The following is a 25345-nucleotide window of genomic DNA, read 5'->3' on the forward strand; positions in this document are numbered from 1 at the left end:
TTCTCATTTATAGCTCAATAAATAAATATATCTGTAGACTTCTGAGCACGCTACGTTATTCATGGTTGTTAACTTTGTAGTTTATCGTACAAGTAAATTATTATTCTGGGACGCGCCGTTTTTATGAACACAGTTCTGGCGACGACGCAGTAGTGTTTTGTTATTTTGACAGGTGACAGTGACAGTTAGTACAAGTCAAGTGACAACAAGAGAGTGCAATCAAACGATTTGTTATAAAAATTAAATAATGTCGTTTTTTGGAAATGCTTTAGGTGGAAATCCTTTTTCCACTCAAGTAGGTTCGAGAATAGGTGAGTTTCACGGCCAATTCCTAAGCTTGTATCCATCCGGATTCCGTTATCAAAATCGATTCAGTAAAACGTAAATAGAATAGAAAACCGGTGCTGACAGTATTTTTTATTGTTTATTTCATATTAAATGTTGCTTTTATTAACTGATTAGTCACTGTTCAAGTTGGAGATCATGTGATAATTGTTGTTTTGAAGATTATTTGTCATTCGTTTCGTGGTGTGTAGGTTTTACATTTACATTTTTGTTTGTCATTACTTAAACTAAAATGCCACAAACCATATTTGTTTATAGTTTACTTTACATTTAATAGGTGTGACACGTTTTTTTGTAATCTACATAAGCTATCAGCTGAAACATTTCAGCTTTCTTTGCGGTAGTTTATGTAAGTTTTCTATTGTAACCTATAGTTAAATGCAAATTGCGAGGCGTATTATTCAAAGTTATTTATAGTAAAATAGAAGTCAAGTTCTCTATGGCAGTGTAATAATTATTTCTGTTTATTCCAGCCTTATGCAGAATTTTTGTTTATAGTAGTAAAAGTATTAATCACCTAATCGCTGGTACAGATATTCAATCATGTGTTTACTTAATTTAGATTTTTTTGAAGAAGTGTTGAAAACAGAATTTAATATGCTGTTTATATTTTCTTTGTCTGAACAAAGAACTGTCTAGGATTAATCAATTGTTATCTCCTTAATCCGGCAGTATTAATTTTTTCACATATCAGCGCGCAACATTTTATTGCCTATTCCGAGTAGACATTTAAAACATTATGAAACTCGATAAACATCTAAGGACGTCATATTCATATAATATTTTAAAGCGATACAAAAATCTTTGAACTCTGGCCAACTGTGGGTGGCAATTGTGTTTTACATTTAACATCATGTATTTTCTGAGAGAATTAAAGAGAAAGATAAAAATAAACGCAAATGTATCATACTAATCGAAATAAATATCTAACTCTATTGTTGAAGTTCATTGATCGTTTTTTGTTTAGGAGCATGAGAATGTGACGACTTTGGGATAATTTTTCCAATGGTGTCGAATTTTGCTCAAAATTTTACGTGTCTATTAAGTGTGTTAAAGCGTAAACTATGCATAACATAAATAATAAAATATAAATTGTGTGAAGAAACTTTAGATCACATTGTGCAAGCTCAACTAGTCTGTTGTGCTAGTTAAAGAAAATTTCTGCACCACATTTATTGATTTTTTTATCACTTTGTTGAGAATGACTTGCCAGTATATTTTTGTTCAAAACCATTTGTATAAAATCCCATTAGTTAATTTATGGAAGGACTATAGAGAATGCGGTGGAAAAATAAAAAAACACAGTTCATTTTTATGTTGTATCGTTCATGTAAAACGTTATCTATAGAAAATAGCCTGTTTTAATTTTTTTTTTTTTGAGTAGCTAACAACGTCACAATCAATCGTGATTTCAATTTAATCATTTCTGAACACCTGATGTAGATAAATAATCTATATTCGACACCAGTTTCATCCAAACTTGAATTAGTTGCACTTAGATTGATGTGACTTGGCTACAATCTTGCTAAAGATACCACAAATGACACAAATTTAGAATCAGATCCTTATTGTTACTGGGTTTGTAAATTTCGATGTGACTTGGGTTCAAACTAATTACAATCGTGGTAAAGATACTGGCGTGACTTATGACTCAATCCTAATTTAATTGCATAAATTTGAAACACCATTTAGGACAATTACGGCGAAAATTATTGCTTTAACTGGAAATCCAGTCAATTCGTTCTATTTTTAATCATGTGGGCAAACTTGAAGTAATGCTGGTAAAAAGAGATGGGTTGTTATCTCTGTTTCAACATTAACTACTGCATTTTTTGAATGTGGTTTTTGTGGTGTCACATTTACTAAAGAAATTTAACGAAGAAATAGTATAAAAATTTTATTTCATTATTTAAAGTATGCACCAATTCTTGGCGTAGTATCTTCAGTATCTTTATGTAGAGTAGTTTGTTCTTGTTAAACGTCAACTTCTAAAAGTAAATGAGGTATAACTTATGGGTAGTTGTATCACAGTTTTCCCAAGAATGTTACGTTGGGTGTATCTAATTCCGCTTCGCGGTGGGCTGTTACCAAGCAATGTTTCTTCGAAACCGATCGATCGATGTGGAAGGGACAATCTAAAAATTCACCAAACAGCCATTTAGCCATTTAAAGTAATTTTGTGAAATTTATATCACGAAATGTTTCCGTTGTGTAAGCTAACAAACATCTTATATCTTTCCGAAAAGCACTCCTGGTGTTGTTGACTAAAGTGAAAATGTACATACAAGTGTATAAGTTTATTTTTATTCTAGTTTATTCCAACTCATTATATCAGTATATCAGCCTGTAGAACAATAATATAAAACTATTATTTCAACACACAAAAAACAGAGTATAACAGAAAATTATACAACCTTGAGATGTTTTCAGTAAGAAAACCACAATTAGCATGATTATCTGTAAAGAAGTAACGTAGCGCTTGTTTCACGTAAAACCAAATATAAACATAATTTTGAATAGATACCAGCTCTAACTACAATACCTATTCGTACTTTTAATCCACCAATTGTTGTAAGATGAGTCAACTGAATTTTGTATTCCTTATCGTAATTCCTAATGTCTTAATCGCAATAAAATATCTGATTTCATCTTAAGTAGCTTCCACTCCTCAAGACATTCATCTCTCTGTTTCACTGATTTTCCTGGCTGTAGTTAAAATCCTGCCAAAACGGTCATGTGACGTGCGAAATTATAGTTTTGTACTAGTTCTTTGCGTAGCTGTTTTTGAACTAAAAGTCTTAGTCTGTCGGTTGTTACTATAATTATTTTTAGATTGTTATAGCATGAACAATACCTGTATTGTTTTCTAGCCCGTTCCTTAAATATTTACGAGTGCTTATACAATGGAATCTTGTTTGTATCGATTTCATCTATATTAAGACACCTTAATAAAGTCGAAATTGATCCAGGATAGTTTACTTTTTTATGCAGTGGTCCTGAGACATCCCCGGGTTAGATTTTTATTTATTAATGAATATATGATTTATTAGAGAAGGTAAACAGGTTGTAAAGTTGATGAACAAAGACATTTTTGTACATATTGGTAGGTTAAAGTATAATCCGTTAATAAAATACAGACATGATTTGAAAAATACAGGAGTAATAAATGCTAAATACAATTTCAAAATATTCGTCACACTTGATTTAAAACCTTCAGGATTTAGTTACGTAATGCTTTTTACTTATAATTGATAAAACAACTACAATAACCTCTTTTATGGCATAATATTTTCCAAACATAATGCACTGTTTAAGTAGTAAAGTATGCAAGTAGCGATAGTGATTCATACCGTCGTAAGTCGTCTGTTAGAGCCTCTGGCGGGGACCTGTTTCACCCCTCCCCACCCGTAAGGGTGGGAGCCAGAGCCACCCCCACCTTGGAACACAGGGTAGCATTGATTCTTAATTCTGAACTCATTCAAACACATTCAATTCACATTTCTCAATTCGTAACTAACATTCAACTATCTCGACCGCACGGTCACATAATATTCTATTCTTATCATTCTTATTTATCCTAACACTTGTCACTATCAATATACATTTATCTTACTGTTCGCTGGTCTTTATTCATTTATACAAACTTCGACATGGTCCTTCGAGCCGGATTAGCGACAGAATAACAGTGGTAGTGATAAGTGTAATTCTCAACATATCATTCATCGGCTGGAATTCAGCAAAGTAGTTATCAAAACATCACCCAGAAATCATCCGCGCAGTGTTCAACTATCGGTGACGACCGCGAGTGCTGTGCAAAATCCTCAAGTATCATTCAGCGTCAGCCAAGATAATTCTATCCAGGAATCCAGGATTCCAGGTAAGCTTTAATTCTGTTTGGTTGGTGTAATACATTATTCTCGTACTCAAGATGGTGGTAATCCAAGACAATACTTTTGTTAAATTTTCAATTCTTCTCAGCGAAATAGATTCACATTCTAATTTTATATCAAATGTTGCAAATCATCAAAAAAGAGGCCACTTAAAGCGTCGATATGAAGACGTACAGCGAATTTATTCAGAATTACAAATGCTTGTAGTTCAGCATAAATCTGAAACAATAGTAGTCCCGAATGACACGAGTAACACGGAAACGATCAAACCTATAATTTATAATATCAGAGAAGTGCTAAATTATATTCAAAAAATATCCGAATTATATAAGGCTCTCATTGAGAAAACTATTCCATTGTGTACTTTCTCGAATTCATGTAAGATAAACAATAACGTACCAACCACGGATCTGGAAAAAACTTGTCAAAATTTAAAGCCTTTAAAGGTACACAAATTAAAAAATGGAGAACCCATCAAAATTCACAAAACCCATTTCAATGCTCTACGTAAATTGCCGTTCACTATTGGTAAAAAATCCCCTCTTAATTCCGTTATTTCAAGAACTCCTAGTATAGTATCAAATCGTTCAAAATTTCCAAATTCAATACCCAATGAAGAGAAAAATCATATTTTTAATGATTGTTACAACTCCGAAGGCGTATGTCAAATTAATTTAGATAAAACTTCTAATGCAGAGTCATCTACCGCACTAGACAAAGTAAAAAGTCCTCCAGTTAATTCGAAAAACTGTGACTCATTGTTAGTCTGTAACCAATTTCAATGTAGATCGCAATATTTATGTAAATCCGTAGACTCGAATATTAAAGACAATACGTCAAACGTAGCAATACTCGACAAGAAAAAACATTCCGAAAATGGCATACCCAAAATAATAAGTCATTTCAGTAAAAACCCACCGGTGCTTCAAAATACCGCGCTGGAGTTGATTTTTAGCGGCAGTTTTGCATATTTAAAAAATAATACTTCCCATCATCACAAAATTAGTTCAGCCCAAATATTTTCCCGGTTCTTGGAAGGTGAAACCGTCAAAACCGGAAGCAGATCATTAAGCAAAGGGTTTAAAAGCGATCTTTGTGCAACCCCTTTTCAGTATACTACCACAGGCCATTCACCCGATGGCTATTTCATGGTCAAACATCCCTTTTCGGAAAATCAGACGCGGTTAGAGAATTTTACACAAATGCATCCAAAGTGGCTATCATCAGTCGAGAGGAAGTTGGGGCATTCCACAGTCCCTTATTTCGAAAATCTACCTAAATTAGGAAATTCCCCAGAACTCGCTCTCCAACTGCTATTGTTAGCAGAGGGGCGTAATCATAAACGTAACGAGGGTTTTAGTGTCTCTCAAAGGAAGTACCTAGGCCTTGTACACCTGAACGTACTTAACGAAAATTCGTTAAATAATTTCATTTACCTGCAACACAATTGTGTTTTAAATTTTCACATTTCTGCCACTAAACTCTGCTTAGTTGTTGGCCATTTAAATCTTAGTTCAAAGAGTTTAAATATGAATAGCCGGAAGTATCACGAAATTACTGATAAAAACCATCTTGAGGGCGAGGGCGTGTATGCGCTCATTGTCAGAGTTAAAGCCGTCCTGAATTCGCGCCTTTCGAAGCCTCTGTCCAGCGACCGCAATAATTTGGTCGCATTTATACCTGGCCAATGCCTCTTTCGGCCAGCCATCAACTGGTCCATCAGGAAAAGACCACGCCGTCGTTCCCATCAACAGGCCATTCCTTGGCACCTCATCCACGCTTACCATCAACACTTCTGGAAGTCGTGGTATCTCGAATATTTGACCACACTGAAAGGCAGGTTAGGGTGGCAAAGGCCATCTTCCAACGTGCCAGGAATGGCAAGATGGGTCCTCGTGAAGGAGGAGAAATTTCCGCGTCTACAGTGGCGGTTAGGACGCGGCCCTCCAACATCATTTTGGAAAGGAAGTGGTGGTGTGTGTAGTGTCGGTGAAGTGCAAAAGATAATTTCGCAATCGCATGCATTATCACTCTATTTAACCATATTGCATACATCTTGTCAATTTGTTATATGCATCTCCTTGTTGGTTTATTGTATTATGTACATTAATTCATATTTATATTGTTATATCCATTCGCCATATTATTCACTCATCGTATTATTCATTAATTTGGATTATTATAATTGTTGTAAATTTACATTTAGGTCTATTGTAAATATTGTGTATTCACTGATATTGTACACATGTAATTTGTTTTAGATATCTTTTTTTAAAGTTTAATGCATTTCTTCCGGTTCATTGCTTTCTGTAACAATGTCCAATTGTCCACCCAATTCATGTAATTTCATCTGTATTTATCATTACTAAATCATGTTTTCATTCTAATGTTCCATATAGTTTATTTTTGATCTTAAAACAATGTAATTGTTTCAAGGCGGGGGGTATGTTAGAGCCTCTGGCGGGGACCTGTTTCACCCCTCCCCACCCGTAAGGGTGGGAGCCAGAGCCACCCCCACCTTGGAACACAGGGTAGCATTGATTCTTAATTCTGAACTCATTCAAACACATTCAATTCACATTTCTCAATTCGTAACTAACATTCAACTATCTCGACCGCACGGTCACATAATATTCTATTCTTATCATTCTTATTTATCCTAACACTTGTCACTATCAATATACATTTATCTTACTGTTCGCTGGTCTTTATTCATTTATACAAACTTCGACATCGTCATTTCTGCGAGCAAAACAACACAGTTCAAGATCCAGTTTATTCTAATTTTGTAAATACAGACATACGTATCCTAAAAAAGAAAAAAAACGCGATTACATACTAAAATAAAAGGTAGATAATTTTATCTTGTCTTTAAATTAAATTAATTTGTCTTGCAGGAACTGTCGGTCACAGATTGTTTTCGTGCCGTTCTGTGCCAAATTAGTACATGTTAAACCTTGGAGGCATCGATTTTTTTCAGCTTTTGTTATCTTAGTTTAGATAAAGACAAGAATTTCAAAGATTCGTTCTTATTTGTGTTTTTAAAATGTGGTGTTATTTATAGAAAAAGTCGTGAACAATTTAATACAAAATATTTTAAAAGTAGCCAAATATGATAAAGAAATTGCTCCGCAAGATTACCATGTCAAGGCGAATTTTCAAAACTTCATTCGTTAGTGTTTTACGATGTCGTTATCAGCTTGAACACCAAATTTCAGGAAAGAACAAAATAAATCGATCCATGGAGTATTAAAAAAATTGGTCTGAGGTTATTTAGACAGAAAAATTACAGTATTTGATTTTGGGAAATTAATTTTTTTATGATAATTGATAACCCTTATAGTAAAAAAATGTTGATTATTCTAGTCGCAGTGTAAAAAAAATGCCGCGTGAGGTAATCGAACCCACGGCCTTCGCGCTGCGGCAATGTAAGCGCTCCGTATATATTAGTGAAAAGTTATTATTCAATGTGGATTTTTTTCGCGAAAATCTCAAGGCGGATTTATAAGCCACGAGTATACGAATATGTTATTTTAAAAAAATTATATCGTATTTATTATGAAAAATCGTCATCAAACGATCAATGTGTTGGTAGGGATGATCAGACAAATTTTGCTTAGAGTTGTTATTATCTGCACTGTATTCCTAGTTTCATGTTTTCTTGACGTTTCATGATCCGTAGAATAAGAAAAATAGGCCTCCCGTTTTTGTCTGTCTGTATGTCTGTCGTCTATCTGTGTCAATTTTTATTAGATAATCTCCAAAACCCATTGTTGTCAAATTTTATAAGTACGAGTAAGTTAGAAATATCTTATAGATGGTAAAACGTAAATTTTACAATAGTAAATGTTACTTTCCTGGATATCAGAATTTTTGGAAAAAAAATAGATATGTATAACAATTTTTCGTTCTCTTAATTTTTCAAAATTTCCATTTTTCGGCATTTCGATTTCTCAATGTTTCGATATTTCAGTTTTTTTATTCTTCAATTTTTTGATTTTTCAAATTTTCAATTCCTCGATTTTCAATTTTTCGATATGTGTCTTGGAATCTTTCATTTTTTCGATTCTTCAGTTTCTCGATTTTTCAAATTTGCGGTTTCCCGATTTCTTCATTTTTCGGTTTCTCAATTTTCCGATGATTCAGTTGTAGGACTTTTCGACCCTTCAATTTTTCAATTTTTCAATTTATTATTTTCCCGTTTCTCGACTTTTCAATGTTTTGATTTTTTAGTTTTTCAGTTACTTCAATTTTTCAATCTTTGGATTTTTAGGTTTTTGATTTTTCAATTTCTCGATTTTTCTAATTTTCGATTTTGCAATTTTTCGATTTCTCGATTCTTTAATTTTTCGGTTTAACGATTTTTTTGGTGTCTCGATTTCTTGACATCTTAACCGAGATGATGAAAAAATCGTCATCAAAGTATCAAAGTGCTGGTAGGGATGATTTGACAAGTTTTGCTTAGAGTTGTTACCAATATTTCTACTTGCATGTTTTCTTCGACGTTTTATGATCCGTAGAGTAAGAAAAATAGGCCTCCCGTTTCCGTCTGTCTGTGGTCATATATTTATTTATTAGATAATTGCTGAAACCCGAAACTATCGGACCGATTGCTATCAAATTTTGTGGCTTATGAATCCGTGTTGAGTTTTTACCTTGGGCATTTAGAATTTTGGAGAAAAAATGACAACATTTTACAATTTAACTTTCAAATTGCAAAATCGAATGCTTTGAAATCTTGCAAACGTAAGTTTATCGGAAGCATAGTAAATCGTTATCAAAATTTATCTGTTCATTCCTTCCCAGGAATTCATGATGTCCTATAATTTTGTCGAATAAATGTTATTTAAATGTTAAAAAGTAACAGTCCTGAACTTGTCGTTTATGAATCCGTGTTGAATTTTTATCCTAGATATCGAGCTTTTTGAAAAAAAGCAGATATAACAATTTTTGCCTCCCTCAATTTTTCGATATTTCGATTTTTCGACATTTGGATTTTTCAATTTTTCCATATTTCAGTTTTGGAATTTTTCAGTTTTTTTATTCTTCAATTTTCCGATTTTTCAATTCCTTGATTTTCCAATTTCTGGAGTTTCAGTTTTTCGATTACTGAATTTTTCGATATGTCAGTGTTCGGATTTTTCAATTTTTCAACTCTTCAATTGTTCCATTTTTTAATTTTTGACGTTTCTAAATTTTCAATTTTTCGAGTTCTCCATTTCTCGAATATTTTTTCTCGATATTTTAGGGAGTTCCCATTTTTCGATTTCTCGACTTTTCAATGTTTCAATTTTTGAGTTTCTCAGTTCTTCAATTTTTCAATCTTTCGATTTTCAGATTTATATATGATTTATTAATTTTTCAATTTTTTTGATTTCGATTTTTGGACTTTTCGATTTCTCGATTTTTTTAATTTTTCGATATTTCAGTTTTGGGATTTTTTACTTTTTCGTTTTTTAAATTTTAGATTTTTCAATTTTTCGATTTTTTCATGTTTTGATTTTTTAATTTTTCTGGATATGTATTTCGGTTCTTAGATATTTCTTGGTTTCAATTTTCCAAGTTTTCGATTTTTTTAATTTTTTGCTATTTCGATGTTTCAATTTATCGAGCTTTAGATTTTTTTGATTGTTCAGGGGTGAGATAACCTCGAAATTTATGTCAAAATAGCAGTTCAAAATCGTAGTTCTGAGTTATAAGTTCTTAAAATTAAGGTAATTGTAAACGTTTGAGCATCTAATATGCAAAGAATAAATGCAAACTTTTGCATTTAAAAGCTACGCAATGACATTTATCGCAAGTGATAATTTATCACTTGGATCGAGAAACAAAATCGCACCCCAGTTTCTCAACTTTTCGATTTTTCGACTTCTCGATTTCTCCGTTTCCCACTTTTCCGCTTTTCGATTTACCAGTTTTTCGTTTCATTTCCCGATTTTTTAGTTTTTCGATTTTTTAAATTTTGGATTTTCGATTTCCCGGTTTATCGACTTTTCAATTTTAGATTTTTGAATTTTTGGGTTTTTAAGGTTTCGATTTCTCAAGTTTTCAACTTTTTCAATAGTAGATTTTTCGATTTCCTGATAACTAATTTTTAAATTTTACATTTTTCGATTTTACGGTTTTTTGATGTTTCGATTCTTGAGATTTCGGTTTTTCGGTTTTAAAAATTTTCGGCTGTTCGATTTTTAATTTTCTCAATTTTTCACGTTTTCAGTTTTGGAAAATTTTCAATTATGATTAAAAATTGATTTACTAACTAAACCGTTGTAAGCTGAGAAAGTATTGCAATATGGCTGTTTTCTGACGTTTCCTGACCCCTAGAGTATGAAAAATAGATCTCCTGTTTTCGCCTGTCTGCCGTCGGTTGGTTGCCTGTGTGGATTTTTATTAGACATATAATCTACGAAACACCGGACCGATTGTTGTCAAATTTTATATGTGTTCTGTGTCGTGTAGATGGTAAAACCCGAACCAAAATGTTTCAAATGACATGTCCTGTATTCCTAGTTTATGAATCCGCCTTGATTTTTTTACCCCAGAGTTTTATATAATAGGAATGCAACTGATCAACTGAATATCATCTATATATATTTTTAGAACACTGGATTTGTTTGACTGTATTTATGGACTCAGGGGAGTTCCGTCTAATTACATAACACTATTTTTTTCAAGATGGAACTCAGTTCCCATATTGAAGTTTCTAACACACACTTTTTGATTAGCGGGGATAATAGCAATAAAAGTAACTACTTAATTTGAAATAGACTAATTTTACAACTAGAGTTTTAACTGAATAAAACTTTAATTCAAAAATATGGTTAAAAATCTAAAAATGAAATAGAGAGAGATTGGGACGATAACAACGCTGAGTACTATTTCATTCAAACTTTGTATTATATGCTTCCATTGTTGAAAAAATTGTGATGGTTAGTAATTTGTCCTTGGATGAATTAGACCAGTTTGTCATTGAAATTAGTTGCGGAAGTTAAGCGAAATTAAAAATAAGATAATCCTAAAAGATTTTAATATTATTGATGAATATTTCTATACATTTCACGTAGTATTAAAATTCAATTTGTTTTTATCTGTTAAAATTCTCGTATTTTCAAAATTATTGAAGCAGTTTAACTTGTCAGTGTAGAAATGGCTAACATTTTTACCAAGTACATGCATACCTATACTATGTACTATATGTACGCCTCACACTAAATTCATTTATATAATCAAACATCTTGCTCAAACGTTAATCTAGAGAACGATATTTTTTTATTTGTCGAAGTTTCTGTTTCTTTTAATTAATTTATAATAAAAGAAACCCTTCTTTGCGTAAGTCGGATTATTTCGAGAAAATATAATAGCAACTTAAATCCTTTACCTTTCCAACAACTTGTATACTTCAATAAAATTAGAAATTTCTCTACTCAGCTTAAAAACTTGAAGTTATAACAAAACTCCGCTGCAATCTCATCGATTTTATATTTGCGTGTTGTGAAGGTTATCTTCCTTGGGTCAAATTGTGTAGAAATGTAATGTTCAGTATACATGCAACTTTATAATCACCTAATGCACATAACTCTTCTTTTTGAAATTCTCGCATATACCGCTTTAGCAAAATATGAAAATACTTTTCAGAACAAGCCACAGATGGCACATTGGCTTCAGAAAACTGGAGCCTGAATATGGAAATATGCGATCTAGTAAACGAAACAGAAGATGGTCCGAGGGACGCCGTGAAAGCCATTAGAAAGCGCCTTGCCCAAAACGCAGGAAAAAATTACACAGTCGTTATGTACACGTTAACCGTTTTAGAAACCTGTGTAAAGAATTGTGGAAAGAAGTTCCACGTTTTAATCTGCAACAAGGACTTCGTTTTAGAATTGGTAAGTTCAAGCTTTTTCAGCAAACTCCACTACTAAAGGTTACGTAGGTGAAGTTAATCGGCCCTAAAAACGACCCACCTACAGCTGTCCAGGAAAAGGTATTGAGTTTAATTCAGTCTTGGGCAGACGCTTTCAGAAACCTGCCGGAGATGTCCGGAGTGGTTTCTGTGTATCAAGATCTTCTAGCTAAAGGAATAGAGTTTCCTGCTACAGATCTTGATTCTATGGCTCCAATTCACACTCCGCAGAGAGTAGGCGTTAGTTTTGAAAAAATAAATATGTACCTTATTGATTAAGCCCCTTTTAGAGCGTGGAGTCTGAAATTCCTGTAGAAACTCCCGTCTCCCAACATTCATCACCTACTCCCCATGTTGCTAGTCCGACTGGATATTTGACGGCCGAACAAAGGGCTAAATTACAGTCTGAACTGGATGTTGTTCAGAGTAATATGAATGTTTTAGGGGAAATGTTAAGTGAGATGAAACCTGGACAGGAACAACCGGACGAATTGGAATTGTTACAAGTTAGTATGCTTTTTGCACTTTAATGAATGGTTGTGTTAATGTGTGACACGACATTGTATAAATTTGTGTGGATGATTCAGGTTTCGAGAGTTTGTGGACATATACGAGTGACAGTGGGCTTCTTAATTGTGTTTTGTAATTTTTCATGCATTTAATAAAGTACTATCATTATTTGTCAACAAATTGCGTCGTTTGTTTTAAAAGTAGAGGCGCGAAAATGTGTTTTAAGGTGTTGTAAGCAGCATAGAGTCATCGTTAAAAGAAGTCGTCATTTTACAAATAAATATTGACATGATAAATCTACTTGTTTGACAGCTGAACAAAACGTAAATTCATTTAATTTGTAAGCAATAAAACTAAATTGACGAAAAATTTGGATTTACAATTAAGTATTCCAAGTCACAGTTTCTGCTACGCGCCTTGGCCAACTTCATTTGTATCGCTGTAGACTTGTGTGGATTAAAAAATACATATGTAATATGTATAAGTAAAACATGGAACCCTTAATATTTTTGCTGCTATATAAACACAGTGTAAGAAAAAATTGCGTTTTTTCTTGCGTTATAACAGAGTTTTTTTAATATTTTTTTTTATATATTTAAGACTCGTTGTTATAGCTCATTATTAGCTGATTATCCAAATTTTATGAGTTTCTCGGTATTTTGAATATGAAGCTTGATTTAGAAAAAGACGAAAAATATTGAAATTTTAACGGCAAATATCTTTATTGTGTTCATTCTGCTAGTTGGGTAAAGAGTATGGAACTGTAGAAGAAAATCAGATTCATTACTCTGTGACCACAGATTCCTGGTTTATGCCTTATTCCCAGTAGCAAAAACTTTCAAAGCGTTAAAATACTTGCAGTTGTTTTTTATTTGTAGGTGATAGAGAATCTGGAATCGTTGAATTATTTAGGTTTAAAAAATATATTGGGCACACTGCATTTTATTCGGGAAGTGTGGAAAAAAGATTGCGGCAAAGATACAAAACTCGATGAGGTTCGATAAGTATTCGAAAACTACAAATTAGTTCGGTTTACCTTGACTTTGTAAACCTTATACTGAACCTTATCGAGCTTGGTAAATTAATTACCCACTAAATTTGTACTTGCTGTTAGTTTGTTATTTTTTTTTTTTTTGATAAGGCAAAACCTGTTAAAAATTAATCAAGTAATTTTAAAATAATAGTGTTGGCATTGCATTTATTCATAGCGTAATTTTTATAGACATATCTTTCTGTAATGTGCCTTTTCCTTCTAAAGTTAATATAAAGCCGAAATAACGATAAAACGAATTAGAGTTGGCTGTGAGACCAGTTGTATAGGTGGTACTACTGCACAACTGACACATAAATATTTCTGTTGTCTGTCAATGTCAAAACAATTAAACACGCAGCAGAGATTTATTTTCGATTGCAGGATATTTACTACAGAGTATCACATCACTATTATTAGCACAAAAACTGCTGGTTTTTAACGTTTTAAATTTTCGTTAATGTAATAAACCACCGCTTTGCTATTTGGAATCTTTTCGAATGTGTATGTAATATGTCAATGACTAGTTTTTCAACATTATATAGGGTGAGTCAGCTAAAAGAGGAAATCTCGAAAAATTTTGTATTTACTAGCCAAAAGTAATGATATTAAATTTGCAAACGGAGAATAATAATGCATGGGTAAATGCATTGCTTAAAAAAGAAAAGGAAAACATTGCAGAAATACCATTTATTGTTTTATTTTTCAAATTTTGTAGATTTTTTTTATTATGTATTAAAAAAATATCTCTATTAGCTTCCCTATTTAATAACGTGCAATTCTTTAGATTTTTAATATAGATAGATTGGTGATAACTGCGTTACGAAATTTCCATAAATAATATAGATATTGATTTTTAAAGATATGTATGAAAAATTTCACCAAAATACGAAAAAGACGATAAAAAAACTGTTTTTCCATTATATAGCGAAAGGTTATACAGTTTGGGACACGGAATTTCAAACGACCTGTCAATCATAATGACAATAAGGTATAAGACTACAATGTTTTGAAATGTCAGAAAGTTGGTTGTCGTTTGAAATTCCGTGTTCCTGACTGTACATATTTAAAATTTCGTGACAATAGTTCTGTTCATAACGAAAAGAAAATATTACTTTCTAAAAAAAAAAAAACAAAACGAAAAAAGTGAACGTGTTTTCTTTACAAAGCCTATCTAGATTTTAGCTAATTTTCTATCTAACGACTATGAATGGCGGCTATGAAAAAAGATGATAGACAGTTGTAACAGCTAGCAGCTAGCTCCTCCGTAATGACAACAGTAAAAAAATAAATTTCACTACGTTTAGTGAAATTATTATAGCACCTAGTGTATTTATTGCGATACGCGATTGCGTATGGTAATAGACTTATTATGAACACAAAGGGGACAAAATGTTTTACAAATGCAAATAAAACGTGTTAGTAATAAATGTATGCCATAATTCTAGGATCTCCAAAGTTATTATATTAATCTAATCAATGCATATTATTACTGGGTCTTAGTACCTGTAATTGTAGAAGTCTTGCCTAAATGCCGATCATTTTCGGGTCAGTGGTGGGTCTAAAAATAACAAATATTGAACACTACAGAGTATTTTTTTCCTTAAATTTAAGCAAATTTAAAATGTTTTTTTTTTTTACGATTTTTTGTGTTTTCTACTAGATGTTTCATGCTTTAGCGGACAGGATGCTGAAAAAATGGCGCACCAACTCACCGGTACATTATTAAGTTCACAAGTCAAAGTTCGGGAAAAATAAAAAAAATCTTGATGTCAATTTGACGTTCACTTATAGAAAAAAAATATGGATTTGGACCGATAAATCAGAAAACTAAAAATTAGCCACACTTGTCTAATTCATCCTAAACAATATTTAAGTTTTTTGTTATATTAAAAAATGAAGAAAACAAGATACTTCCAAAATTATTTTGGATATGGAAGTTTAATTGATTTCACTAACTATCCAACACAAAGTGGTGAATTAGAATATGATGAAATATTGAAAATAAAAGTTAAATTTTGAAGGACCCAAGAATTTTAAATTATTTTTTCTCTATATTATAAACAGTCTTCAACAACACGTTATAGAGTTGGTACGCCATTTTTTCGGCACCCTGTATCTGGATTTTTGTGCTTGACATAGTGGCTGTTGTTTCGACCTAATTTGTAAGAAGTGTTAATGATGAATAATTAATTCATTAATTAATTATGTATGAATACGAAGAAGGAAAATAAAGACAAATTTATTTTTGAACATCAAAACTGGTATCCATAGATGCAATATACATATACTCTCAAAAAATTACAAATACGCGCAGATTATTATTATTAAAGTAATATCCATCATGAAAATTTAACATTAAATGTTAAAAGATGTATATTTGGTAATTTTTCAGTTGTTTATAAATGATGATATGGAAGCATAAATTTTACAATTTGAGGAAAATATGAAGCTTTAATATCTTGTTGGAGTATTACATGAAATAAAATCCATTAACTAAGATTTTAAAAGTCGAGCTAATAGAGATGAGGAAGGCGGTCGAAAAAAAATAAGTACATGTGCAAAAAAATTTTCGGACTTTTGACACTGACAGACAACTCACAGTCGTAGTGAATAAAAAAAAAACTCCTAGTAGGCCATGCAGTTTAGTTTTAAAATAATTATGTTGGCAACACCAACGGTCAAAATAGCTGCACTATCAAAATCATTATTTTGAAAATAAATTGCACGGCCTACTAGAGGAGTTTTTTTTTCTTCGACCATATGGTATAAAAGTATAAAATATCAAGTACATTGTGAATAAAGTACCATCTGATTAAAAAAAGTTTTTCTAGTAAGCCATGAAATTTCTTTTTCTTTCTATTTGTCACTTTTTTTGACAGTTATTTGATCGTAACTGCAAACTGAACAAAGAACGAGCTGCTATTGTCGACACCATTACATATTTTTAAAAATAAATTGCATGGCCTACTAGAGGACTTTTTTCGATTATATGGCATAAAATATAAACAACATATTAGAATTGTGAGGTTTCTACTAGACAACTTAAAAGTATAAGCAAATGTTCCTTTTAATAATAACTATTACCCAAAAAGTAATCTTGCAATTATCACTTGTCTTTTAAACTTTTTACTTTAAGACATTCAAACTGACGCCTTGAAAATAAAATGAATTACAGTTGGCTATGAGATCATATAGTTGGTACAATATTGGGAGCAAGTATAGCAAATTAGTGTAAAACGGATATTTTACGTCAAAATGACTCAACAATGGCGTTTAAGCTCAAGATAACACGAATAAGTGACAAATATTTTAAATTTAACTCAAACTATTCCGTGCTCCGTATGTCTTATTGTGTGTGTCAGCTAACAGTGTCAGAGATGAAAAGTGCATCCGTTATTCATATTATGTCACCACCTAGTGACAATGATTTATGCCAGTCGTACCATCCAAAACTTGACGAGGCAATGCCAACTCTAACTCATTTTACTTTCGATAGCAGGGTATTAGTATTGCTAGACAATACAGCTTATAGTATGGATTCCTTTACGGACTTTTTAATAACTAAAAAATTACGACGTCTTGTGTAACGAATTAGCAGCAACATTGCTATTTTTTAATCGATTTTTTATTGCATTTATTATCTTTATTGAATGCGTTTATGATAATACATAATAGCACAATAAACAATCGAATTGCCATAGCTTTGTTCATGAGATAAATTTGAGGTCATTTCAGGTTAATAAGCTTCTGTCTGTATTACGGTTTTAAACAAAAATAAAACCTAGTTGTTAACATTTTCGAGTCGAAGTTCTTTGTTATGTATAATACAATCTTGTAACATTAACAACAATTGTACAATTGGAAAAATCCTAACTAATAATCATCAACTAGCGCCCAAGCTACGTCTCTCCAGGCCTTTTTTGTTTGTAGGAATTACACGTAACTTGTCAAAGTATGCAGGAGAGGTTGGTTGAACTAATAAGTAAATTATCCAACGACGAAATGACAGCGGAATTATTGCGCATTAATGACGATTTAAACAATTTGTTTCTACGATATAGTCGTTGGGAGAAAAACAGGGACAGCGGTAAACATTCTGCCTCTGCAGTTTTGGCTAAAGCCATTCCTCCTACAACAAAACCACCACTAGAGCAAGAAGACAGTCTCATAGATTTCGGAGACGATTTGCCCGAACAGCTCAACAAATTAAGTAAGTAGACAACACCAAAATGCCATCGTTTCTACAAAGTTTGATGCAGGTACTGGTAATAGTGCCTCAACTCAGTTATCCGCCATCGAAAGTGTGAATGCTAAAAACGCATCGAGCAAAGGCGATGATGAATTCGACATGTTTGCTCAGTCAAGAAATGCGTCTTATGAAAATTCTAAAAATAGGTGAAACATACTGTTCGATTTTGTACGTAACGTAGCAAATTTTTATTTTTAGCGGCAGTTCATATAAGGATAATTTAGAACCGGATCAGATTTCGGGAGGTTTAAGCACGGTCACTCAGGGAAAACAAAACGTAAGTGGATTTGTTTTTTGAAAATATTATTATTATCTAGGGCATGATTGTAAATGCAACTATCACTGTATTTTATTTTATTATCGGTTGCATCTACACATTTCCATTCATTTTGTTCAATGTAATGCTTAGTATAGCTTATGTGTTACCTACTGCAGAGTCCACCAGATCTTGAGTTTGACGAAATGGCACAGTGGCTTGGTCAGACAGTAAGTGCTTTGCTTGTTTTCGTTTTTATATAGAGTATAGGTATATAGAGTTTGATGAAAGCGACTGTAGATTTATATTCACTTGAAAGATTAATAAACCCAAATTTGAACTTAGGTATTTGTGTAAAAACAGCAAACTTTGCTTTTTTAGTACTTGTAGTTTTTGAATTATAACAATTTCATTGTAGAAGCAGGTGAGTGTGTAACATGACGTCATACTGCCAGCAACCAATTCGCTATATATGTAATGGTACGATGGTTATCTGTCACTTAGTTTAATAGTAAAAATTTTCACAAAAACTAATGTAAGTATTTCAAAAATTAAAAATTTATTACATTTGTACAAAAACTAGAATCTTTATGTAAATATATTACGAATACTACGAGATAACTAAAAAACTGCATACAGGAAAATATATAAAATTGGAATGTAGAAGTTGTTTGTGACGCAAATTCATTTTTTCGGTATTATTCTGCCGGAACAAACAAAACTATATCAGATACCACAGTTTTTAGTTGATCACCTTGCAAATTCTAAGAACCTGATCAAGTGGATGTCGGTATGACGTTATACGTTGATTTCGCTCTACTTTATTTGCTCTGAGTCAAATACTTAGTACTGGAAGGGCAAGCTTTTAATGCATATTTTTCTATTTTGTGTAAAAGGTTCAAATTTTGGTAATTCTAAGAATGATTATTAGTCAGTGGCGATTTAACAAATTGGCTAGTGCATAATTTCATTTATAAATTCACATTTTGGGTTTGTATCTTCCCGTTTCGTATTGCGATTCTACACCTTTTGCCGCAGTCGGTTTTAACGTTTTTTCGTAAAATTACCTTAGTGTGGTTTTCTTAAAATTGCATGGTTGAAAATAGAATAACGATCCCCACACACACTGAAATTATTAGAAATATACCTCGTCATTGTGGAAATTTTATTCCTATACATGATCAAAGCTTACTTAAAAAATTCTTAAAATTTTGTATTGCTATATAATACTAATAGAAGTTGTATAAACAGCTTTACATACATACTTGATGATTTAATAAATACATGCGTAATGTGGCTAACACCCACGTAAAATGCTATGAAAGGCGCAACTCTTCATGGTATTAACCCTTAAAACTAGATACAATTTTTTCTGACCGTTGCGCGCAATTGTCCCTTACCACGCAGATAGTTTGCGTGCAACTGACCCGGGATATGCTGCTGTATTTTTGTTTTAAATACTTAATTTTTTTTTTTTTTTGTTAACTTGAGTACGGTTAATTTTTACAAAATAAATCTAAAATATTAAATTTTACAGTTCATTTAGTAAAATACGCAAGAACTTCTTTAAAGTGTTGGTAAGGCAATTAGTATTGATTTTGTGATTATCGAGCAGAACTTTAGATCCGGTTTTTAAAAGCGTGGAGTTAATCATGCGATGAATTGATTACTGATCAAATCCAACTAATCAAGTTCTCAAGATCAGGGCTTAATGCACCATTAAGTATTTGATATTCCATTAATTATTATTAATTTACGTTTGATAAACTCGTCCTAGTATTGAACGAAGTTTTTTGCTAAAAAAGCAAAGTTAGTCGATTATTGGTCATTATTTTTCCTAATTTTCCTCCTAGACCATCTTGAGAGGGTCTTGTTCTTCTGTCTTGGAACACTTTTTGGGGGGATTTTTTTTCCAAATAAGTAACAATTTCAAATTTTATTTTTTATATTTACAGGAGTAAGTCATGGATCAAATGTCCTGCATTTATTTTTCTTTTAAGGTTTCAAATTTCGTTCATACACCGGGTGTCTGGAAAATGGCGAATTAACTCTTCAGTACGTTCTGTTTCGGGAGTCCCAAAAAAATAATAAAAAAATTCTTTATGATGTAGATTACGAAAACAGTAATTTGGGGCTTATTTTCTGATTTTTTAGTACCGATGGTGACTGAAATCCGCCTTTTATTTTTTTTAGGCCAATAACCGTAACAACCAGTAGTCATTAATCGTTGTGCATTATCATTAATAAAACAAGCTGTTACATTTCATTAATAAATAAACCCAAAAAACATTTAATAAGACATTTATAAATCAGATACAAAAACACAACCAACAAAAGAAAAATCCATTACAGCAAAACCAACCAAACACTAGAGAAAATGTTCAAAATTCCTGCCTTGTGCCTATAAATAAGCTCGTTCAAATTTTGATCATTTTTTGTAAAAGTTAGTCAGTCGTCAGTACTTGTTAAGATAAAACTAATTTTGGAAAATGACATACCTTCTAAGAAAAGAGAGGGTGGGTGGGCGGGGGTAGTTCTTGATAAGATAAGACTGATTTTGGCAAACGAGATCCCTCTAAGAAAATAGAGGGCGGGTGGGCGGGGTTAGAACTTGCTAAAATAAGATCGATTTTGGCAAATGACATATTATCTAAGAAAATAGAAGGGCGGAACTGATAAAATAAGACCGATTTTGGCAAATGACATACCTTCCAAGAAAAGAGAGGGTGGGTGGGCGGGGTTAGTACCTGTTAAGACTGATTTTGGCAAATGACATTCTCTAAGAAAATAGAGGGCGGGAGGGTGGGGCTAGTACCTGCTAAGATAAGACTGATTTTAGCAAATGACATATCCTCTAAGAAATTTAATTATTATAAGAAAATACTCTAGAGGCTCCAAAGCACCTTCAAATTCTTTCCAAACAGGAATACCTAGAACCTTTCCATGGGCTCCCAAAATAATACACCATGGGTACCCAAGAATCTCCCGAATTAAAAAAAAAACTGCGGCACTCAAGACTTTCAAATTGGTAAAAAATAAAACACTAAAAGCTCAAAAGATTTTTTCAAGTTCATTCAGCAACAAAACACCAGATTCCTGTAAATTTATTCCAAAATAAAACACCAGGGGACCCAAAATTAACTGCGAACACTTTAAACGTAGGGTTTTAAAAACTTTGTTGTCAAATGGAATTTTATCAAATTACGAGCTGAAAGTTTTATTGCTAGTTATTATGATAATAAATGTGTTATTTATTAGTAGTTGTTAAGCGTAGCAAAAGAACCAATTTTAAAATCATTATAACTCTATAATATATTTTTCCCAGACTCACCAGTTGATTGTTAAGAGCGTAGGGGAGAGTTAATCCGCCATTTTCTACACACCTGGTATATTATCGAGGTCATAGTATATTACAGAGTGAGTCACTAGGCGCCCGGTCCTCAACTCCTCAATATCTGATTAATTATTATTAAAGATAGAAAAAAAGTCAAAGACCAAAGTTGGTCGGTTCTTTGAGCAGAATACTCAAAATATATATATTTTTTTAAGTATACCAAAAGGTTTCGTTTTTAAGACGTAATAGACACTTTTTTTAATGAAACAGTCCATATATTTTTAATAGTCTTATTACCCTTTTCCTTGGCTTCATAACCACAGTTAATTTCGGAAATTCTGATGCGACGTTGCCACGTTATTTCAATTTTTTAAGAAAATTTGACAAAGGAATATGACAATGGTTTCCAAAAACATCGCAATAAGGTTATTTTTAAAAACTATCACAATATTTTATGGTCAATTTAAATCAAATTTTAATACAATGGTGCTATAAAAAAATTCTAAAACTTTGTAATTTTCAAATATCGATATTTCACTTCTTTCAAATAGAACGCCCCATATTTTATTACTGTATTTTTTGTTCTCATTCTTCAAATATATTGATGTCCCTTAAAAAAGTAAAAAATCGCAGTAAGTATCAACTTAGAACTCGAAAATACTCTATTTAAATTCTATTTTAAAAAATTGAAATATCGATATTTGAATATCGTAAAAATAAAATTATATATATAAACACTTTGTATATGAAGATTTCATTTTATTTATATCACAACAAAGCGCGTACCTATATTTATCGCCACAAAATATTGTACCATAGATTTTAAAAATAACTCTACTGCTATTTTTTCCGTAAACCCTTCCAGTGCTAAAAAAAAATCAAGAAAATTGGAATAACATGGCAATATCGTATCAGAATTTGAAAAGGAGACAGGGTGGGTGGGTGGGGCTAATTATGTTCTTCCGTCGAGTGGGGGAGGGCTAACTAATAATAGAAACCGAAAATGACTTCTAGATATCGAAATGTACAAGAAAATGTCTTCAACAATTTTCGGAAATGGTTGAAAAATGGTCGAAAATGTCAAAAGTACCAGAAACAGTCTTATCGTATCAAATTTTAAGCCCCGCCCACCCACCCTCTATTTTATTAGAGGATATGTTATTTGCCAAAGTCAATCTTATCTTAGCAAGTACTATCCCTACCCACCCACCCTCTTCTCATTCTAATGACAAATTTTATTTTTGTTCACTATATGATTATACATTTCATTCAGATCGCATAAAATCAATCACTGAAAAGGACACAGGGTGGCTAGGCGGGGCTAATTTTGTTCTTCTATCGAGTGGGAGTGGAAACTAATAATAGAAACCGAAAATGACTTCTGGATATCGAAATGTACAAGAAAATGTCTTCAATAATTTTTGGAAATAGTTGAAAAAAGGTCGAAAATGTTAAGAGCGCCAAAATCAGTCTTATCTTATCAAATACTACTTATGATCTTCTGTCGAGTGGGAGGGAAAAATAATAATAGAAGCCGAAAATGATTTCTGGATATGTCAAAAATGCCAAAAACAGTCTTATCTTATATAATTTTAAACCCCGCCCACCCACCCTCTATTTTCTTAGAGAGTATGTTATTGGCCAAAGTCAATCCTATGTTAGCAAGTACTAGCCCCACCCACCCTTTTCTCCTTCTAATGACAAATTCTATTTCTGTTCAGTTTAAGGTCATTCATTTCATTCAGATTGCAGAAAATCAATCCTTGAAAAGGAGACAGGGTGGGTGGGCGGGGCTAATTATGTTCTGCTGTTGAGTGGAAGGGAAAACTAATAATAGAAACCGAAAATGATTTCTGGATATGTCAAAAATGTCAAAAACAGTCTTATCTTATCAAATTTTAAGCCCCGCCCACCCGCCCTTTAGTTTCTTAAAGGATATGTAATTTTCCAAAATCCGTCTCATCTCAGCAAGTATGACCTTTTTTCTATTTCTAATAATTAATGAGATGTCGAGGAATAGTGAGTCACCCTGTATATATTTTGCAACAAAAGACAGATTTAATATGTTTATATGAAAATTGCTACTGAAAGTTTCAGCTCAGAATACAAGTTAAAGTACGTATATATTAAATTTTGGACTCGTCTATACGGTCAATAATAAAATAAAAAATATTGAAAGTCACAAGACATAAATTTCAGAAAGCTAAATAATATCGATATACTTACTGACTTAATTTTTTTAAAAGTGGAACATATTTGTCGGTATGCTGGAAAAAATTAGAAATTAATTGAAAGCTTATACAGTTTTTAGTTAGGGTAGTGTTTTGTTGTATTTTTGTATTTTCAAAAAAGTGGGATTGAATTTTGGAATGTCCATTTTTAACTTGTGTTTATTTTTGATTTGCTCGTTTGTGTGTAGTTATAAAATGTAACAGATTTTCCTTTAAGTAAGATAGTTGGGTTTTGAAAATGCGCCTGATTAATATAGTGCTTATTTTATGTGTATTTGACAAGCATGAGGTTTTGCTGTGTAGTAACTTGTGTTCCGACAAACTTATTACTAACCAATACCAACAGAGAAACACGATGTTTCCCAACCTGACTAAAATACACTATTAATTTTTTAGTGAATGTTACAGTCGAAAATTACAAGCAGCAACTGTTTGATTGAAAAGTTGTAATTTCATTTACCTCTACAATCATTGACAACAATTTGTACATATATTTTTTTAATAAATAAATTGTTTCTTTGTGTATCTACAGACAGGGGGAGAAGAATCGGTAACAAGTAGCGAATTTGAGCGCTTCTTAGCCGAAAGGGCGGCAGCTGCGGAGCAGTTGCCAACTGTTACAGGTAGTACCAACAGCACCAATTCACGAAATAATCCCGCAAAGGACGAAAAGAGCCTGTTTGCTTTATAAGTTGTTTATTTTATTCGAATGTAAGTATTATTAAGAGTTACTCCATGAACTTTTACATTCTTCCTTTAAAGACCAATTTTATTCTTTGAGTGTATTTTTATTTGTTGTTTATGTGGTTCAGTATCAATTCGTCATGGAGTTTTTGAGTGAATTCTATATCGTTAGTCTTGATAGATATTTATACGCAAATATCATTACACCTGTACTTATAAGTACTAATTTTAATGTATATAAAATATATCTTTAATTTCATACAAAAATATCAGAGTTTTGCGATTTTTGTAAATCTTTCATTTTTATGAATGAGTGAAGAAAGTGACGTATCAGTAAGTGGTTACAACTGTAAATTAAAAATGTAAATAAAGTAATTTAATGATTATTTAAACAATCAGTTTTTTGTATTTATTGAAGAGTATCAGGTATTTAAGTTGTTCTTTTGGCGATATGAATCTCATAGTAATTATAGAATGTAGGGCATATTCGTAGCATTTTTATAATATTTGTAGTTGTGTACCAAAGATTTTCTTTAATTTTAACCAGTGTACGTTTGTGTTGTTTTTTTTCCCGTTATATAAACTTAATGTTAAAATTGATAACAGAAAAACATAAACGCAGGATTCTATATCAAATGCAAAACTAGTGCAATGCATCTCATACGCTTGCTGCTGTAGAATGCGATTTAGTTGCGCGTTATTTGGTTAAAAGGTGACCATCAGTCCTTTAATCAAATAATGTTGATCAGCGCGCCGTTATTTTTTTATTTACAAAGTTATATAATAAATGATTTATAAGTTGTTATGTATTTATGATTTTAATATGTATATTTTGAAATAAATGACGTGTTAATGTAAAGCTTAAATTATTGATTCCATTTCAGCATCCCATTCCTTCACGAAAAGTTTTATC

The 25345-nt window shown here is 32.1% G+C and overlaps 1 protein-coding gene across 3 annotated transcripts; it reads left to right on the forward strand.

The window, feature by feature from the left end:
• Nucleotides 1-91: 91 nt before the first annotated feature.
• LOC135134779 (TOM1-like protein 2) lies at nt 92-25291 on the forward strand. 3 transcript variants are annotated; one of them, XM_064063600.1, is made up of 9 exons: nt 92-311; nt 11871-12118; nt 12166-12375; nt 12426-12641; nt 17609-17888; nt 17938-18073; nt 18126-18204; nt 18363-18413; nt 24281-25291. In XM_064063600.1, the coding sequence occupies exons 1-9, from the start codon at nt 248-250 to the stop codon at nt 24437-24439; spliced, it is 1443 nt and encodes a 480-aa protein (XP_063919670.1). In that variant the 5' UTR covers nt 92-247; the 3' UTR covers nt 24440-25291. The 3 variants fall into 3 exon arrangements, with proteins under 3 accessions (XP_063919670.1, XP_063919671.1, XP_063919672.1); XM_064063601.1 differs by having other exon boundaries at nt 94-311; nt 12166-12369; XM_064063602.1 differs by lacking the exon at nt 18363-18413 and having other exon boundaries at nt 94-311.
• Nucleotides 25292-25345: the final 54 nt, after the last annotated feature.

Source organism: Zophobas morio, unplaced genomic scaffold (genome assembly GCF_036711695.1).
Source record: "Zophobas morio isolate AGI-343-1 ecotype UQ-CSIRO unplaced genomic scaffold, CSIRO_AGI_Zmor_V1 ptg000024l, whole genome shotgun sequence".
Classification (NCBI taxonomy): Eukaryota; Metazoa; Arthropoda; class Insecta; order Coleoptera; family Tenebrionidae; genus Zophobas; species Zophobas morio.

Bases quoted from the DNA above. Each gene is read 5' to 3' on its own strand.
- LOC135134779 (XM_064063600.1), top strand. From the start codon at position 248: ATGTCGTTTTTTGGAAATGCTTTAGGTGGAAATCCTTTTTCCACTCAA. The intron at 18,205-18,362 runs GTAAGTGGATTT...TACCTACTGCAG, and splicing joins TCACTCAGGGAAAACAAAAC to AGTCCACCAGATCTTGAGTT. The intron at 18,414-24,280 runs GTAAGTGCTTTG...GTGTATCTACAG, and splicing joins CACAGTGGCTTGGTCAGACA to ACAGGGGGAGAAGAATCGGT.